Source organism: Perca fluviatilis, chromosome 20, assembly GCF_010015445.1.
Source record: "Perca fluviatilis chromosome 20, GENO_Pfluv_1.0, whole genome shotgun sequence".
In the NCBI taxonomy this organism is placed as follows: domain Eukaryota; kingdom Metazoa; phylum Chordata; class Actinopteri; order Perciformes; family Percidae; genus Perca; species Perca fluviatilis.
Genome location: NC_053131.1, coordinates 5588988 through 5609808, shown reverse-complemented (window position 1 = coordinate 5609808; position 20821 = coordinate 5588988). Strand labels below are relative to the sequence as shown.

The 20821-nt window shown below is 40.2% G+C and overlaps 1 protein-coding gene across 1 annotated transcript in view; it reads right to left on the bottom strand.

The window, feature by feature from the left end:
* LOC120549411 (nesprin-2-like) overlaps nucleotides 1-20821 on the bottom strand; it is a 141706-nt gene that overhangs the window by 105319 nt on the left and 15566 nt on the right. The window contains exons 2-8 of the mRNA XM_039786316.1: nucleotides 15389-15577; nucleotides 12457-12579; nucleotides 9119-9213; nucleotides 7589-7700; nucleotides 7159-7293; nucleotides 4852-5010; nucleotides 4210-4404 (exon numbers count right to left, since the gene is read on the bottom strand). Of these exons, the coding sequence (XP_039642250.1) occupies nucleotides 4210-4404; nucleotides 4852-5010; nucleotides 7159-7293; nucleotides 7589-7700; nucleotides 9119-9213; nucleotides 12457-12579; nucleotides 15389-15577 (1008 nt within the window). The remainder of the gene's footprint in view (nucleotides 1-4209; nucleotides 4405-4851; nucleotides 5011-7158; nucleotides 7294-7588; nucleotides 7701-9118; nucleotides 9214-12456; nucleotides 12580-15388; nucleotides 15578-20821) is intronic.

The window sequence follows — 20821 nt, the reverse complement described above, 5'->3', positions numbered from 1 at the left end:
TAAAGTATTCTTCAGGACAAAAAGTGGTTGGATGGGGGCTTTGTCCACACTGTCTCTGAAGTCTTTGTGTGACACATGATGTGGTGTATTTGGGAGTGGTTGACTGGCTACAGCCCTACAGTTAACACTGTATTGCTGTTCTGCCTTGTGGTGCCTGAAGTTAATCTGACTCAAATGTTTAGGCTCAAGGTTCTTTGATGTCCCTGCATTCCACCTGCGCTGCTCATCTGTACATGCAAGCCCTGTCTTTCCACCAATCACTGCATTTTGCACCTGCAATAATGGCATCAATACTGTCTTTGTTATTTATCCACTTACTATTAACATTACTATTAAGCATGAACATAAGTATATCAAATTACAAGTGTAAAAGTACATTTAGTCAAGTACTGTGCTTATGTACTTTTTTATTTTTACCTTCCACAGAATATCTGCTGCATAGCTACATGACTTCCCTAACCCGGCAATGCAAGAGCAGCCGACTGTCTCAATGACTCCACTCTCCCTCAGCATTACCCATGCTGTATGTTTAGCTTCATTGACAATCTGACTGGGCTCTACTGCTGCCTTCAAAAATATAAAGCCGCTGTGTTTCTTCAACAATACTGTACCTATTTTGTTACTATGCAAGTAAGTACAGTACAGGCCAAAAGTTTGGACACACCTTCTCATTCAATGCATTTCCTTTATTTTCATTACTATTTACATTGTAAATTCTCACTGAAGGCATCAAAACTATGAATGAACACGTGGAATTATGTACTTAACAAAAAAAGTGTGAAATAACTGAAAACATTATATTTAAACTTATATTCTAGTTTCTTCAAAGTAGCCACACTTTGCTCTGATTAATGCTTTGCACACTCTTGGCATTCTCTTGATGAGCTTCAAGAGGTAGTCACCTGAAATGGTTTTCCAACAGTCTTGAAGGAGTTCCCAGAGATGCTTAGCACTTGTTGGCCCTTTTGCCTTCACTCTGCGCTCCAGCTCACCCCAAACCATCTCGATTGGGTTCAGGTCCAGTGACTGTGGAGGCCAGGTCATCTGGCGCAGCACTCCATCACTCTCCTTCTTGGTCAAATAGCCCTTACACAGCCTGGAGGTGTGTTTGGGGTCATTTTCCTGTTGAAAAATAAATGATGGTCCAACTAAATGCAAACCAGATGGGATGGCATGTCGCTGCAGGATGCTGTGGTAGCCATGCTGGTTCAGTATGCCTTCAATTTTGAATAAATCCCCAACAGTGTCACCAGCAAAGCACCCCCACACCATCACACTTCCCCCTCCATGCTTCACGGTGGGAACCAGGCATGTAGAATCCATCCGTTTACCTTTTCTGCGTTGCACAAAGACACGGTTGGAACCAAAGATCTCAAATTTGGACTCATCAGACCAAAGCACAGATTTCCACTGGTCTAATGTCCATTCCTTTTGTTTCTTGGCCCAAACAAATATCTTCTGCTTGTTGCCTCTCCTTAGCAGTGGTTTCCTAGCAGCTATTTGACCATGAAGGCCTGATTCGCGCAGTCTCCTCTTAACAGTTGTTCTAGAGATGTGTCTACTGCTAGAACTCTGTGTGGCATTCATCTGGTCTCTAATCTGAGCTGCTGTTAACTTGCAATTTCTGAGGCTGGTGACTCGGATGAACTTATCCTCAGCAGCAGACGTGACTCTTGGTCTTCCTTTCCTGGGGCGGTCCTCATGTTTCGTTGTAGCGCTTGATGGTTTTTGCGACTGCACTTGGGGACACATTCAAAGTTTTCGCAATTTTCCGGACTGACTGACCTTCATTTGTTAAAGTAATGATGGCCACTCATTTCTCTTTACGTAGCTGATTGGTTCTTGCCATAATATGAATTCTAACAGTTGTCCAATAAGGCTGTCGGCTGTGTATCCACCTGACTTCTGCACAACACAACTGATGGTCCCAACCCCATTAACAAGGGAAAAAATTCCATTAATTAACCCTGACAAGGCACACCTGTGAAGTGAAAACCATTTCAGGTGACTACCTCATGAAGCTCATTGAGAGAACACCAAGGGTTTGCAGCGCTGTCAAAAAAGTAAAGGGTGGCTACTTTGAGGAATCTAAAATATAAGACATGTTTTCAGTAATTTCACACTTTTTTGTTAAGTACATAATTCCATATGTGTTCATTCATAGTTTTGATGCCTTCAGTGAGAATCTACAATGTAAATAGTCATGAAAATAAAGAAAACGCATTGAATGAGAACGTGTGTCCAAACTTTTGGCCTGTACTGTAGATGCTTCTGTGCTTTTTTAATTACGCAATTCTTCGCCATCAACACCTTTGGAAAATAAAAGGTAATTAATGACATCAATGTAGCTAACACTGGGCCATTGCTTCATGTCATCTAGCCACTCCGTCAGAAGGGATGGATGAGGGACTGTTACGGTCTTGTCGTCACGACTTGTTAAAACATCCATGGTGTGTATCCACCTCTGTTTTTTGTCCATTTGTGCTTCATCCATGGAGAAACACCGGCTTTCACAGTGAACAAGCTACAAGCTATCAAACGTACACAAGCTTCGAACCATTTAAAAACCGCTATGAATCATGGGTAAATTCGCTAACCTGGACAAAGGTGAATAACGTTGGTCGAATTAGCGTTATCAGCTGGTTAGCTTAGTGCAGGCACTAATGGATCCACGTTTGTATTTCATAAATTACCCCACTAATAATGCCCGGAATGATACCAAACTTCTACAGTAGTACAAATAGTTTCTGTACTTATAAAACGAGTCATTAGAAAGTTTGTAACTACACCAGAAGTATATTTAAAGGTGCCCTGCCATACAAAACCGTTTTTACTTGCATTTTTTGACGTGTTAGGTCCATATGTGTTTGTGTTATGTTGTGAATGTGAAAATGAACTGCTACCTCCTTTGTCAGCTCTAGCCACTGAAAAGAAATAAGCAGAGAAATCAGGCCAATTACAAAAGCTGGTCAGTCTGACATCATCATATTGCCTGAGCTCATTACTATTCATTAGCTCGCCAGTTGGGCTGGGTAAAGGATTCTGACAGCCAGGCTCTCATTGGCTAGCTGTTAGCCAATCAGATTCAAACAGCTTAGCTTGTTGTATATTAATGAGAAGAAATCGAGCTGAGTCTTCCTGTAGGCTTTCTATACCACGCTAGAATGGCTTGAAATAAGGTAACCAAGGCATTTTTTTCCACAAAAAATGTTACAGAGTCCATTAGAACTTCAGACATTACCACAAAGTAATGAAATACGTGTGGCAGGGCACCTTTAAATAACACTTGCCTGATGGATAGTTCTCTTGGCTGCTATTGCGCGAGATCACACACAGAGCACAACATCTATTGCCAGAAGAGACTACTGGTAAAGAAGAATCAAGAAGCGAGTGAACAGCAGAAGCAGCTACTGCAGCATGAGGCGATAGGACAAGATGCCACACAGTTCTATATATCCTGGCTGTGGTTTAAAAGCAATAGATTTTGTGCTCTGTGCGTGATCTCGTGGGATCTTGCACGATAGCAGCCGAGAGGAGTATCCATCAGGCAAGTGTTATTTAAATATACTTCTGGTGTAGTTACAAACTTTCTTATGCCTCGTTTTATAAGTACAGAAACTATTTGTACTACTGTAGAAGTTTAGTATCATTCCGAGCATTATTAGTGGGGTAATTTACGAGATACAAACGTGGATCCATTAGCGCCTGCACTAAGCTAACCAGCTGATAACGCTAACTCGACCAACATTATAACAAGGGAAAAAAGCTTATGGGGGGTTGTTTGGCTCGAGGTCAAAGTGCAAAGCAGCCTAGGGTGAAATTACTCCGAACCATCACTTTAAACACACAACTGTTTGGATCATTTCCAGTTTCTAAAATGGGAGGATTTTTCTGCATTGAGTACTTTTACTTTTAATACTTTAAATACATTTTTCTGATGATACTTTTAGTTAAGTAAAATTTTCAATGCAGGACTTTTACCTGTAACAGAGTACTTTTACAGTGTGGTATTAGTACTTTTACTTAAGTAAAGGATCTGAATACTTCTTCCACCGCTGGCCACGGCCGAACGATGTGCGTCGCCGCGATGTGTAGTGACATTTTTGAGAGGTGCACGTCAGGCTGCGGTGTAGGGTTGGTATCTCCTACGTACCCACGGCGTCGATTTAACGCAGAAGCATAAATCTGCCTTTTGTGATGATATTTTACCTGTTGCTTTACGATATCGTCCTGCAGGATTGTGATCTGCTCCTCTCTGCTGGTCAGTGCAGCCTGGACCACAGGAAGTATTCTACACAGAATGTCCACACACCGCTGACCACACACTGAGCCCAGGATCCGGCTGACCTTTGCCCCCTGAGAGGCCAGCTCGCTGCCAAGCGTAGCCAGCTCGGCTGACACACTCTGAAAAGGCAATCCAAGATACGTCCTATTTAGAGTGAGTTTGCACTGTACAGCTGGTACAAAAGTGTGGTGAGTGTGTGGAGGATAGTTTATGGAAGCCTTGACAGCCAAGCACACAAATTTTATTTTCAGGCTCATTTTTTCTAAGGTTTTATTTATTAATTAATTTTTTTTCATTTGTGAAAATGGGTGATGCTGATGATTTATTTTCAGGCTAATTTTTGCTTAGAAAAAAAATTAGCCTGCAAAAAATATGTCTTGCTTGCCTCTCAGGGCTTCCATAACAGTTTTGGTTGTTCACATGATTCATCCTCTGGAAACCATGAATATTTGTTATATTTCAGTGTGGACCAATGTAGTGGCCCGACTGAACCACCCTCTCATTTAAAAAGAGACCAACCCCAAAATAAGTGAATGCTGTCGAGTGTTTGTTGTGGTGAGTCGCACCTGCAGCTGCAGCAGCCTGCGCTGCATGTCTTCTTCATGTGTGGTCCCAGTAGGCGAGTGCCGCATGTTGTTGATGGAGGACAGGGCCAGGGACACGCCATACAACACATGAAACAAACCCTCATCCAGCATCTGACAGAAGCCGTCTGCAGGGGAGGCCTGGGGGCGGACAGATTTTTTATTTTATTGTTTATTTATCAGGGACAATACCTATAACATTATCACAAACAGATGTGAAAGATGCAAGGTGTTTAGGACGTCTAGTCTCCGCCAATTTGCAGTCCTTGTCCCTGGTCAGACTTTTACAAAACAACAACAACAAAAAAAGTCAGTAAAATTCTCAGAAAATACAGAAACATTTTTTTCATAAAAATTCTGATGCTAAGGGAACACGATTAGTGTTCACATCTCTGTTGTTGTTTAAGCCATAATTTGGCATTTGTGTTAAACGCTTTTATATTATTCTTTCTGTTTGGGATTTAAGTTCCGTGGATAAAGAATTCCATAAGTGTACACCTTCTGCTGACTCTACAGTTCTGGTAAGCTACTCCTCCTGTCGTAGTCTGGCCATTATTTCTCTGTGTAATGAGTTTAGACACATGTCGCCTGGGGCCAGCCCATTTAAACACTTAAAAATATGTTTAAAATAATGCAATCAGTACATTGTATTTCTGTATAATTTTGCAGTTAGTTTGCTGTTAGTTAAACTACTGACAAAAGTAAAAAGTATTTAACCAGTCAGAAGGAAATGTTGTTTATATAACAAATAGTGAAGAGTATATTGGTTTGGTATTACTATGGTTTGGATCAGCGGTGGAAAAAGTATTCAGATCCTTTACTTAAGTAAAAGTACTAATACCACACTGTAAAAATACTCTGTTTAGAGTGACCAGATGAGAATGGGTAAAATTAGTCAGTAACATGAATTTCAAAACTCCGCACCAAAATAATTTATTATTTTTATTCAGGAATTCAACTGTCTGTCATGTAAACCCGAAAATACAAATAAAAAATCATTAAAATCATGAACTCAAGTGTCATTATGAAACAAAACAAACATCCAGCGCTTTAACATCCAATCACTCCTTTTTGTGGCTGCCTGCACTTAACATGAATTTTATTATACATGGAGTCATCCTCCCGCTTAAAGAAGGATGAGACCAAATTGTTGGTCTGTACAGTTGTGCTGTTAGTTATATGTAGTTTGCTGCTAGCATGCAGCCTGACGTCTGACTCCCCCCGTGTGAAATACCAAACTCCTTCCTACATACATTATAAAACGCTTTGTTTGCATCAGGTAAAACTGCAGTAATCCGACGTTTTTGCTTTTTAGCTACGCTTTCAGGTCCCGGGACACCAGCCTGAGCCTCCATTTAAACAATGAATGAATGAAAAATAGCAATGCGTGTTATCAAAATTTGCGCCTAGCCGCCTACGTAGGGCCTACGTACTGTTGCAGCCAATGAGCAGCTGACGGGAGCTGGCTGCAGGACAACTCAATCACCATGAACAGTTTTTAATGTTCTTCAGACTATAACTACTCGACAGTCTGCTCTTGAGATTTTGCTCTAATTTTCGGGACAATTAGGGCAGGATTCGGGATTCAGGACAACTGCTTAGATTTCGGGACGTCTGGTCACCCTAACTCTGTTACAAGTCAAAGTCCTGCATTCAACATGTTACTTAAGTAACGTGTTGTAAGTATCATCAGGAAAATGTTTTCAAGTAAAGAAAAATCCTCCCATTTTAGAAACTGGAAACGATCCAAACTGTTGTGTGTTTAATGGTCTAATCATTTCAGCTGGACTTGTAGGCAGTTATATTGTTGGCTAGCTTCATTTATAACAAAAACATCAGATTTTATAAATTACATGTGTTTTGTGTGCAAACATCTTAATGTGTAAAGTAACTAGTAACTAAAGCTGTCAGATTAATGTTAGTGGAGTAAACGGTACAATATTTCTCTCTGAAATGTAGCAGAGTAGAAGTAGAAAGTGGCATGAAAGAAAATACTCAAGTAAAGTACCTCAACATTTGTACTTAAGTACAGTACTTGAGTAAATGTAGTTAGTTACATTCCACCACTGTTGTAGGCCCAGTATAATATGCAAGTTCATTTTATACAAGATCTGTAGTAGGGGGTCCCTGATCTGTCTCTCTTGGGTTAAAAAACATTTAAGAACCCTGATGTAGAGGTCACTCAGATTTATCTCATGGCCCCTTGAGGGGCGCTGACCCACAGGTTGGGAACCCGTGGCCTCAGCACACGTCCCAACATACATATTCTGTGCTAACGATATTCTGTACCTGATCCTGAGGCTCTGCCGCTGTGAGTCCCAGCTGTCTCAGATGGCTGATGTGGGTTCGGAGCTCTTTCAAGGTTTGTGAGCCAATCATGCGCCCTGCTGTTCCATCACTACGCCTCGTAGATGAGTCCATCACCTTCAGAGAGAAAGAGAGACATAAGAAGTCGGACACACACACACACACACACACACACACACACACACACACACACACACACACACACACACACACACACACACACACACACACACACACACACACAACTCTCATCAAGCCCTGTAGGAGTCCCCATAACACCAAAGAGACAACAAAGTGCCTTCTGCTCAAAGAAGGTGATAATCAAGCACGGCAAGGAAACCGATTTCTCCTTTCTCTTCTGTATTTGAAAAGTGATAATCAAGCACTTCAGCTCTCCCGAGGAAGGTCCTACCTCTGCGGGGGGAAGCAGCCAGCTCTCCTCCAGAGCCAGCAGCCCACTGTGAAGGCCGTCCCACTTCTTCTGAGCAGAGTCCTCCTCCATATCAGCCTCAGCAGGAGGTCCCCTGCACGTAAAGAAAAGGCTGGAAATTAACACTTCATCTTTCTCTCTTTCCTTCTTCCTTTCAGCTGCCCTTTGATTGTTTGAAGTTTGAACCTCATGTCTTTTTCTCTCTCCAAATCTGCAAATGAATCTCAAATCTAATTGCATTAATTGGACAATTCAAATCAAACAATCTAAGAAAGTACAACATAAACAATTTAATTTTAAAATTAAATTATTCTTAAATGTTAAACGTTATTTTCTTAATTCTGCTGCAGCCTTATTCGGTCCTGTTACAGACACTGATACTAATTTCTTAAAAATTCTCATTCTAATTCTTAGGTCTCAATGAAAGCACAAAAAGAACGGTTAAAGAAGTATTATTCTGTAGGAAAACAATAAAATTGGAAAGAAGAGACATCAATAAAACTACATGTATGTTCATCTTGTCTGTGAATATTCCCTAACGGGCCAGCTACATTGCAACCGTAACGTATGCGGAGCAGATGTTCCAACACTACACTTTCACTATAACCATTGGAACTGGATACGCATGAGAGCAGCACATAGTGATGCATATGCTCTGCGGAGATTCGCTCTACAAGTCTTCTATTTATATTTTTTACGCGAGATGTGTGCAGCCCTTTTTACACAGAAATGGATCATAAAGTGTCTATATTTCTTTTAAATTAAACTACTGACAGACAGGACATTACTTAATGACAATTAGTCAGTGAGTGCATTACCAGTTTGGTTTTTAAGTTTCTGTTTTTATTGAACTGAAGAAACAATAACAATCTCAAAGCAAAAGCTCCCCGTCTCGACTGTGACTCATACAATCCTACGCCGTGTGTGCACAGCAGGTGTAGCCAGTTAAAAGATACATTCCGCAGCACATCCGCTCCACGAACAGTCCGCATACGTTATGCGTTCAATGTATCCAAAGCATAAGAGGATGTTGCTGCACCTCTATCCAACAAATCTGAATCCGAAACCCCCCCGAATATACATTTTTATATAGTTTTGCTATACTACAGGCAAAAAGGACTATAGCTCTCACCTGGAAGAAAATGGAAGCACCTACAACTTGTGCTTGGATCAAAAATATATGGTGCAATGTATGTCCATAGAGTGACTGAAATACATTGAGAGGCAAATTGGGGGTGTATGAGAAAATCAGGAGGCCATTTGACCAGTTTGTAAAAGAAGAAGACATAGGGGAGATGCTACTATGATACTGTCATATCATTTGCTTTTTGTTTTGGGATTGTTGTAGTATGGCAGAGGTTGAGAGAGGAATTTAATTGTGGGTTTGGGATGGAGGGGGGTTGTGGAAAATTGTAACTGCAATGATAAATTAATAAAAACGTAAAAAAAAAGAAAAAAAGAAGAAGAAGAAAAAAGAACAATATTTTAGAGTGATGGTACAGGGTGTTTTACCGCTGCGACAGCTGGCTGTGGAGTGGAGCTCTGCTGCCCTGCCGGGCGATGGCCTGGGTCAGTCCTCTCTGTTCAGTCAGCTGCTGCTCCAACTCCTGAGACACAAACAGCAGCAGCAAGGCGTACAGTTACAGTTGCATATACACTAGTGTTAATTTTGTCACCTATTTTTAATTTAGTCTTAGTCTTGTGCCAAAATTTTTTGTTAGTCAAGTTTTAGTCGACTAAAAGTCTCGTCATTTTAGTCTAGTTTTAGTCAAAAGAGAACTCAAGGTATCTTAGTCAAGTTTTAGTCGACTAAAAGTCTCGCCATTTTAGTCAAGTTTTAGTCAAAACATTTTAGTCTTTTTTTAAATAAATTATTTCTGATAACCATTTCAGTCAAATAGTTATAAAAATAAATAAATGCTATAAAGTTATATAAATATTGAACCTCTTCCTTATTTCACCAGTAAACAACAAAAACAACCACTGCATGGGGAAAGGATATTTTACAATAAAATAAATGCAGCACGAAACTGGCGAGGCGTATTTCAAGTGAACGCAACATGTGTTGTTTTTCAGACAACGGCAGCTGCAGACTGTCGTACGTCTCGTGTTGGAAATAAAGACACACCTTTACACCGTTTAGCTGTCAGCATTTTAACTGTGTTAAATCCAACTGCTAGCTAACTGTAGGCTAACGTTACCTGCTGCCAAGTGTAGTGTTAACTAGCGCCCCGTGCAGCGATGTTTCGGTTGACTCTAACGTCCGTTTAGGAGCATCAGAGAGAAGCGCAGGCTATTCGGTCTGGTAGATAACGGTCGTTAGGGCACCTGTCGGTGCCGTAGCACCGGGTCTCGGTAACAGCTGAATATTCTATCTCATGATGAAAAAGTAGAGACGATTGTAGACGAAAATGAAGAGAGATTTTATCTTAGTTTTTATTTTATGCAAAACATTTTAGTCTCGTCTTTTTTTGTCAACAATAATGCATGTTAATTTAGTCTTAGTCAGCGTTTTTGGACAGTGGCGCAGTCTCGTCATCGTCTCGTCTTAGTCATGGAAAAAAAGGTTCGTTGACGAACATATTTAGTCTCGTCTCGTCTGACGAAATTAACACTAATATACACAGCACCTGCACAGAGCAACATCATCTTTATAGACTGTAGACTTTCCTTTCTGTTTTTTCTCTTTCTTTTTAAAATTTAATACAGGCAAATAATACACATAACACACACGACAATATGATGACATGACGATATAACCTCACAAAAAATTGAGAAAATTATAAATAAATAAAAAGAATACAGGATGCCTTAAGTAGTTTTTTGTTTAATTAATTTTTTTTTATTTTTTGTTGGTATTTTATTGATAGGACAGCTTAAACTCCCCCAGCCAGCCTGTCGCACGCAAATGTGAAGTCATGGGAGCGCCATAACTGTTTATACTTGCGCGTGGTGGTCGCGACACTAATTGCAGTCTTCTCCTGAACAGAGGTGACGCTAATGAGCAAAGGCTACTGACTTTACTAACTACTAACTTACTTCGTCAGAGCAAGCCTTTCATTCATCATAAAATAACTCATCTTAACCCAGTAAGTTTACAAGAGAGACTTGCAGCCACTCTGAGAGCTTTGTTGCCCGCAGCTGGAAAAAATAGAGTGGTCAGCACCCTCTGCTCGCACACTCAAAATCATTGTCTTCAGATTTATGTTATGGGGTTTGCTACATTGACTCTTGTGCTTTCCTGTATGTATTGGTTTGCTCTTACAATGTCGACAAAGACGTTGATATTGGCCATATATTAAGAACTAATATTGTCGTGAGGTTTTAATACGGAGTATTTCAGAGTTCAGTGGAGAGTGTTAGTGTCTCATGGTGGGTTAGGGTGCCGCAGCAAAATAGCCTCAGGAAGGAACATGTTTTGGTGGAACAAGTATACGTTTGCAGATGAGTGGTCTTGATGGCATCATCGGCCTGTGACCTTCAGCACTCACTGGATCGGTTCGCAGCCGAGTGTGAAGCGGCTGGGATGAGGATCAGCACCTCTAAATCCGAGGCCATGGTTCTCAGCAGGAAACCGATGGAGTGCCTACTCCAGGTAGGGAATGAGTCCTTACCCCAAGTGAAGGAGTTCAAATACCTTGCGGTCTTGTTCGGGAGTGAGGGGACAATGGAGCGGGAGATTGGTCAGAGAATCGGCGCAGCGGGGGCAGTATTACATTAAATTTATAGCACCATTGCGACCATATCCCCCAGTCGGAGCTGTTTAATGTGGCTCAGGAAAGGGAAGTTTGGAGTCCCCTGCTGGAGCTGCTGCCCCCGCGACCCGACGAAGATGGATGGATGGATGGAAGTGTACGCTCAAAAGTAGTTTTAGTTCTGCAACAGAAAACTCAGATTGGACAGATAGTCTAGCTAGCTGTCTGGATTTACCCTGCAGAGATCTGAGGAGCAGTTAACCATAGTCCTCATAAATCCAGAAGAGTTTAGAACGGCAACACAAAGAAATTATAAGGTAACGGACATACGCCGGAATTTCTTACATAGCCCGGAGTTTCCCACAATCCCCAAAGTGGAAGGTTGTGGATAGACTAAGTTGTTAGATTCAACTACCAACCACTGTAGGGCTGGCTCAGGTTTGCCTCGGACCAGCTCTTAGTTATGCTGCTATAGTTTTAGACTGCCGAGGGACTTCCTTTGGTACTCCTATCTCTTTCTCCATATTTGTGCATTCATGCCCCAGTAATGCGGAGAGATTATTCCCCGGAGTCATTAGGCTTTCTCACCTCGCAGATTTCCTTGGATTGGGGTGGCACCTAAATCATGGTTGCTGCTGCCGCTTTGGTCCTGCTCAACGCCCTGCTACGCCTTGCAATGCTACTACTATTATTTCATAGTTATGTCATAGTTCTATTTTCTTTATTGGTACTATAATTGTTACTGTTCATCATACCAACTCCTATAATTATTATGAATCATATGTTTCCATATCTGTATATCTGTATCAGTGTCTCTGTGTCCCAACTGGCAGTGGCAGATAGCTGCCCACCAAGAGTCAGGGTCTGTCCGAGGTTTCTGCCTGTAAAAAGGAAGTTTTTCCTCGCCACCAAATGCTTGATCTCAGGAGGGGAATTGTTGGGTCTAAGAAGTGTGGTCTGGACCTACTCTATCTGTAAAGTTTCCTGAGATATCTCCTGTTGTGACACTATAAATAAAATTGAATTTAATTCATAATGGTCAAATTTAAAGATATGACACTGATGTATTGATATTGATGTCAGTATTAGTAATCCTTTAAAATGTCTCATTCAAACAGTCAAACCTTGAGCGAAGCAGTAGGTAGAGTCCCGTACCTTCTGCTGCTGCAGGCTGCTCTGTCGGAGCAGTTTGTTTCTCTGTGAGGAGAAGATCTCCTGAACACTGCTGCTGCGCTGCAGATGAGATGGCAGGGGGCGCTCTGGCTGAGCTACCGACTTCTGAGGAGAGATAGATGAAGGAGAGACACAGAAAGAAAAAAACAAAAAGAAGGAAGAAGAAAGTTAAAAGATACTTGTTATCACTTTAAAAAATATCTGATCATGTTTGTCTTTTTTTTCTCCACCAGAGTTGAGGACTTAAAGGTCCCATTGCATGAAAATTTCACTTTATTAGTTTTTTTAACATTAATATGAGTTCCCCCAGCCTGCCTATGGTCCCCCAGTGGCTAGAAATGGTGATAGGTGGCTCTAGTGGCTGTAATTCTGCACTAAGGCTGAATTTCGGAAAAGAGACTTCAGATACAGTATTAGGGGACCACTAAGGCTTATATAAAAGCATCCAAAAACCACCATGTCATGGGACCATTAAGACTTGGACTGAACTGCTCTGAGACCTGACTTACTGATAGGGTTGAACAATTTGGGGGAAAAATCAAATTTTCAAATTTTTTAATCTGATTTTTTTCTGCCAGATTCTTTTTTTTTTTTCTGATCAATTTTTTATTTTAATTTTATATTTTTTGAACACAACATATAGACTAATACAATTAACTAATACTATCGAACAGGAACCAAACCTCACCCACATCCCACTCCCATCATGCTGCGGGGGTTTTCTTGATTGTTTTAATTGCACATTATCATTGTGGTGTATGAATCTGAGCTCTGTGGTTTGTTACTACTGTTTTGTCTTTTGTACTTTTTTTCTCTCTTTCTCTTTCCGTTGGATATCATAATGTATCTAGGCCTGTAACAATTATTACATAATTGTCAATTTGGCAAAAAAGATTTTTTACATAATCGCGGTAATTAATTGCTACCATTAGCTAAAGTCTTAAAGATGCAGTAGGTAAGTCTTATAAAACTAACTTTCTGTCATATTTGCTGAAACTGACCCTATGTTCCAGTAGAACTACATGAATTATGTAAAATTAAAAAAACCCAACTCCTCTGGCAGCTCCTACAGCCTGTAGTTCCATTGGCAAAATTCCACCGCTCCCGGTTGATTTTCTCCAATCAGGGCCACAGGGGGTGTCTATCTGCCTGTCAATCACTGCTCAGGCACGTACACGCATATAAGAGCATTCTCCCCTCTCCCCTCCACCCTCCCCGCGCACGAGCTGCAGAAAGGTTTCCCAAAACTCCGGTGAATATTGGAGAGGCTTTTGAAAGGTGGCGTGAGCTCCGGGATTTTAAAGATCTGAAGAACAATGCAGACGTAACCACATTTCTTCTCGACAGGTAACATAATTATGATGAATGATGCAATGATCTTTCACTTGGTTATTAGTAGTCAAAAGTCCACAAAGCTACATTGGTGAGGATAATAGTAACGTTTGCACAGTGGTCGATCTGATACGATGCTGAAATGGCTAATGGTAGCCTGCTAGTTAGCATTGTTTTACTGTTGGTGAGTAAAGTTAACGTTGTGTTAGTGTTTAGTTATTGAACATGTTGTCTGACATGCCTAGGCAGTTCTGTCAAACTCCGTTGTGTGGGAGGGGCTTAGGAGACGGTTTGGGCTGCAGTAGAAAGGGGGGAGGGACTGAGAAGTTGTCAATGTTCAAATTTGTTGGCGAAGTCCTGAATCTTCACAATCTTACCTACTGCAGCTTTAAGAGGTATGACTGTTGTAAATTGGTATATCAAATTGATTTGAGACATTTTAAGGTGTTTCCATTCATTTTCGCACTGAATCGCACAACATTAAAGCAAACATTTGTGAACAAAGTTTTGCTAGACAAAAGTAGTTGTTGTTAATATTAGAAGCCAAGGAAGCTACGATGGGCCTTTGGTCGAGGATCTGATCTAGCTCATCAAAAAGGTGGAACTTGCCTTTTATTTTCCCTCCCGCTGCGAGAAAACTCTCTTTTTTGAGACATGTATCACTGTTTGAGCACCTTGCATTTACTCCGGAGGACGTCCCACAGCTTGTCGTAACCTTTGTTGGTCATTTCCTTTGCGAGTTCCTGATTAATTATGGCATTTCTTAGATTTTTGCTATCTAAAATAGCCGTCATATTTTGCTCGTAAATTAAATTCAAAAAGTCTCTTGTCTCCTCATTCGTCCACTTCCATCTGTCTTTGTTGACACCTGTCGTTTGCAAACAGAGCGGAAATACTGGGCGGAAATTAACTACAACTTCTTCTTCTTCATTTTGTGGCGGGTTGCAACCATAAAATGACCTAAAACTTAATTGCAATTCATTAATTTCTTCGGCAAATAAAATTCCATCAGAGTTTATCGCATAAGTCATATATCGATCAAGAGAAAATCCGATGAGACCGAACGTATTTCCTTTGAATTTTACTGTTTCCATAAGGCATTTTTCATTCGACATCACTTAATTTGGATAAAAACGTGTGGATGGAAATTAAGCTAGTGATATAACCAAAATATGTACCCTGGAATTCATTAAAAACTTTAATTTGTTTGAAAAAGTAATAAATAAAGAAATATTTTTTTAATTTGACTGAAAGAGACAACTATATTGTCGCAATTATTTCAGAGACAATTATTTGTACAGCTTAATTTGGAATAGTTACAGCTCTAAATGTATCCATCTTCTACTTGTTGTTAAAGTGAAAATTAATAAACAGATTGCAAAAAAAACTATTAAAGAAACAATATGTGACATTTTATGTAGGATACAAAAACTTTAAAGTGTGGTACTAAGAAAGTGAGACAAACTAAAATATATTTTGTATGACAGCCTGCTGACTGAAAAGTGTTTTTAACTTTTAGTTGCATTTTGTTGCACTTGTTACACGTACTACCTATGTACCTAGCCAAACAGATGGTGCATACCTGTTGCTGTGGCTCTCTGTGGCCGGTGGTTCTCTCCTCTCCCTGCCTGTCCTGCAGCAGCTGCTGGAAGGAGAACAGGTTGGCCTTCAGGAGCTCCAGTTTGGAGGAGAGCAGCTCCGTCGCTTCATCCTGCTGCTGGTCCAGCGCCGACAGGCTGGCAACCCCCCGCTCCATCTCCAGGAACATTTCCTATACAGTACACACATCACTTTTAACCAGAACTCAAGTGCTGAGCAGGGAGCATATGTCACATAGTGATATAAGTAATTACATTTACTCAAGTACTGTCCATACTCCACTACATTCATCTGACAGCTTTACTTACCAGTTACTTTACAAATTAAGATTTTTGCACACACGGCCCACAAGTCCAGCTGAAATGACTGGACCATTATGATACTTACATACTTTTACTTATGTAACATTTGCAAAGCAGAACCTTTACTAGAGTACTTTTATCAGTGTGGTATTAGTACTTTTACTTAAGTAAAGGATCTGAATACTTCCACCATTGCATGTCAGATAGTGGCTTCTATTTTCTCTCTGTGGTGTTGAGGTTGAAATGTGTCAGTGTGTAATCAGTTGTGAATACTGCAGCACAAAGGTTCATACAGTATATAATGTTAAACCTACATTGTGTAATTTTTTTTTTTTTGTGGTTGATTCTCAGCAAAAAAACGTTGTTATTTCACAAATATGTACTCATTCATGTGTAATTACTTCCACCAACTAATCAAAGTATTCTCGTAAACGTAGAATCTGCCATTTAGAATCATTCAGAATACATAGGAGCGAGTCACTCGAATGACGGCTGCCATGTTGCACCTCCATCTTTAAAATACATTAGCCAAAGAGAGACATACCTCTGCCTTTCACACTTTTACACTCAGTGGCACCCCGCACCGTGACAAATGCCAGGGGGAGATTACTCGCCAGGGAAGCGAAAAAGAGAATTAAAATGACAACGCGACAGGCAAAGCAACAAGACAAAAGTTAATATTGGAGTGGCTAGAACAGCTGTTTGTAAACGATGGAGATACTAAGAGCTAATTTTTGCTTCGACCACCGTAGCAGTTTCAATGGGAGGGGCTAGAAAGTAATATTCAGTTGGTTGTCATATACAATTTCACCGCTAGATGGGAGAAATTCTTACACAATGTAGCTTTAAAGTTACATCTGGCTCATGGATGAGTAAAGCGTCTCTGTGAAAGAAGATCTTTTGTAAATTTGAATGGGAGACATGATCTCAGCAGCTGCTGTTTGTGTGCTCACAAAGCTTCATTCAAATGTGATGTGTGTGCCTGTGGAACGTATTTAACCTCTGAAACTTGAGGGGAGGCTCGGGTTACTCTCTCTGGGTCAGCAGGGAGGAAAATACCTGCCAAAACTTTAAACGCAGACACAATAATGAAGGAGTTTTGAGTTTTAAGTCAATAGAGTCATGACTCTATTGACTGAAAACTCCAATTGTAGTTTATTTGCAGGAGAAAATTGTCAACCCATAAAGAGGTTGGTTTTAACTGAACAGTGATGATATGTGAAAACTCTGTAAAGCAATTTTATTTCCATAACTTATTTACTGTATTCACATAATTGCTTCATTTGTTTGAGTTGAAAGTGGGACTTTCCATAAATGACTATTTTGCAAAGTTGCAAGTTATGGAGATTATGAAAAATTCCCTGTGAATAGTAACCAAAAAATCCACTTGAGCTCTAAATAAAGTGCAGCTTCAGCTTGTAATGTTTGCATCACGTCGCGCAGCATTTCCTTAGCTATTGTAACGTAAAATGCTACGTTATCAACCAAAGCTAATGATAGCAGCAGGCTAATGTAGCAACGTCACGTCCGTTACATTAGTTTGCATTCTGTAGAGAAGAGAGAGGCTCAGGGATGGGATGGTTGTTTACAGTCAATATTTTACGTCAATCAGATGTGACGTTAGTGAAAGGGAAAGTCGCCTTATTTTGTTATGAAATGATAAATTAACAATTTGTTAAAGGGGTGATAGAATGATTATATAGGGTATTTTACATTGTTCCTTAAGGTCTCCTAATAGGGTATGTAACATTGGTTGGGCTGAAAATTGCCCGAATGCTATTTTATTAGGCCCTTAACTACCCTGTGAATATGGCTCTATTTGGAACAAGAGCTTTTCTTCCAAATATGGTATGCTCATTAATATTCCGAATGAGCTACGTGCTGATTGGTTTGAGCAAACTACATAGAAACACATGGGAGACTCTCATATTTCAGACACTGCAAAGTTAGACATTGTTTATCGGGCTATTCCATTACAAAATTCACTTCTGAAACTTTTTTATGCGAGAAATCAACTATGTAAAGCTCAAATATGGGCCGCTTTACGAAAATGGATGGCTAATTGCAATTTTGTCCGACTGTGTTCGGAGTTCAGCGCCGGTGCTGCCTGTGTTGCTGCCTCGCCGCCTGGCCTGCCTTCCTTCACAGACCCCGGCCTGCTATGAGGTACTTGGAGCTGGCAGCCCACTGCACTCCATACCCGCGCAAAGTCACCATCTCTTGGGCTAATGACAACCAAATGCCCCTGCCCTGACAGAGCTCCAGGGCTTGCAACTCCCCTCTTCCTGCTAGCTAAATGCCCGGTGTATGTGAGTGAGAGCGCGGTCAGCGAGCTTGTTACGCCAGCAATCTCTTACCACAGGTTTCAGTTAATCTTTTAATGTGTGTAATTATAATGTGTTGAGTTATTTAAACAAACGATTGGGGAAATAAACGCCGCTTGTCCGCAAGTCCCATTGATAGAGCCTTGCGGCTGGATGTAGATTTGTAGCTACAAATCACGGATAGTTAGCTTCATTTTCGGCGTCATTCCGAGTATATTTACAGTTTGAATTTCGTCACGCCACGTATAGAACATCTAACTATGTCTTATAAAGTTAACAACGGTGTCCGATTTTAAATTAATGCATATTTGTGAAGAGTAGGGCTTCCGTTAGCTGCAACTGTCCCTTCAATCCTAGCTACCTGTGTGGCTACAAATCACGGATAGTTAGCTTTATTTTTGGTCGTAATTCGAGTATATTTACAGTTTGAATTTCGTCACGCCACGTATACAACATATAGCTAAATGTCTTATAAAGTTAACAACGGTGTCCGATTTCAAATTAATGAATATTTGTGAAGAGTAGGGCTTCCGTTAGCTGCAACTGTCCCTTCAATCCTAGCTACCTGTGTAGCTAGCTACAAATCACAGTTAGCTTCATTTTTGGTCGTAATTCGAGTATATTTACAGTTTGAATTTCGTCACGCCACGTATATGACATCTAGCTAAATGTCTTATAAAGCTAACAACGCTGTCCGATTTCAAGTTAATGAATATTTGTGAATTTCAGAGGAATTCTAAGAGGAGGCTAGATAGCTCTCATTTATAGAGCTACATCCAGCAGCAGGCTCTATCAATGAGACTCGCGGACAAGCAGCGTTTATTTCCCCAATCGTTTGTTTAAATAACTCAACACATTATAATTACACACATTAAAAGATTAACTGAAACCTGTGGTAAGAGATTGCTGGCGTAACAAGCTCGCTGACTGCGCTCTCACTCACATACACCGGGCATTTAGCTAGCAGGAAGAGGAGACTTGCAGGCCCTGGAGCTCTGTCAGGGCAGGGGCATTTGGTTGTCATTAGCCCAAGAGACGGTGACTTTGCGTGGGTATGGAGTGCTGTGGGCTGCCAGTCGTGACGCAGCTCCAAGTACGTCACAGCAGGCCGGGGTCTGTGAAGGAAGGCAGGCCGGGCGGCGAGGCAGCTACACAGGCAGCACCGGCGCTGAACTCCGACACACAGTTGGACAAAATTTGCAATTAGCCATCCATTTTCGTAAAGCCGCCCATATTTGACATTGACATAGTTGATTTTTTCGCATAAAAAAGTTTCAGAAGTTAATTTTGTAATGGAATAGCAGAGATCTGCATGACCTAGCTAGATTCAGAAGACTACCTGATCTCAGGTCAGTTGTGTAGCCTATGTAAATGTTGGGGCGTGACCGTTCTCTTAATACACCCATGGGCTGACAAAGGTTCCGGTTTTTGGGAGGTTGACGTCAACTTCCAGCTTTGTTGAGATTCGCCCGTTTTCAGCGGCAATTTCAAAATATGAGATTTTCATAGTAAAGGGGTGTCAATGGGATTTTGAGCTTCGATGTATGTCCTATTTACCCACCGAACTGTCGTTATTCAACTATGACAAGGTAAAATCGGTTTTGCATTCTATCACCCCTTTAACGTAAGAACTTTGCATTTAAAAAAATGTATAGCCTAATGTTAGTTTTGTGTGCTTAAGTATGCCTTTACAACAACTGAAGAAGAGAGAGAACGAGCTCAAAGAAGCAGCTCTGCAAGATTTGCAACTTTGCACATTTGATAATGTCAAGCAATTATTGATTTAATGTGATGTAGACCTATTTTATCAGAAGAATTTTCTTTAAGTTGGAGTAGGCTATTAACTCATTAAAATAAATGTTTCATTAATAATAAACTATTAATTGTGTCTAGCTGTATTCATGTTGTAATAGTTCATATATATATAACTAATTAAAAAAGTTATGATTTGGCACCATAAATAATATATATTATTTATGAAAGTGAAAAGTGAAAAGTACAGTATACTTTATTCAGATTCTAATAATTCTATTCAAGATGAGGACTAGAACAAGGCTCTGGACCAGAGAGTGAGGGAGAGCATGCAGAGCATCACTCAACATGGCTACATGATTGTGGTTAGTGTTCCTATAAAAGGGCAATGTATTTTTTCCACATTAGAGCAATAGCTCCTCCAAATGTCTGTGCACATCCCTGCCTACAGATATTTTTATATTGTTGCTTCCAGAAAAATCCATCTAATCAGAGGAAGACAGAGTGTTAACATGTAAAATCCATAAAATTGTATTGGGCGAAAAACCCTCCAAGTTTTTACTCATATATCAGTTTGAGCAGAGATATCAGTATATCTACTTACATGCAAAACTTTTAGATACTCTTTTGAGGTATTCTGCATGAGTGTTTCCATTTTGTGAGACTTTTACTTCTAGGCAAATATTACTTTAAATGTTACTTTTTATATTCACATTTTACATTCAACATAAAATAAGCTCATAAAACATGGGAATTTACTCAACAGCATGTAATCATTCAACTGATCTGAAAGTATGAAAACCCACAAAATGTACACTTTCATGTATAATTTTTTTTTTTAGATCAAATTTTTATTGTCTTTTAAATTTTTAACAAACTGAACAAATTGAACAAGAACAAAGCAGGTGTAATTTAGAGTTGTCATTAAGTAACAAAACAATCGGGTCAGAAGGAATTCAACATCCTATCACATCATTATTGATACATTTTTTATGTTGTTTTAGTCCAGAACTCATGCACCTGTTCACACTACCAGAC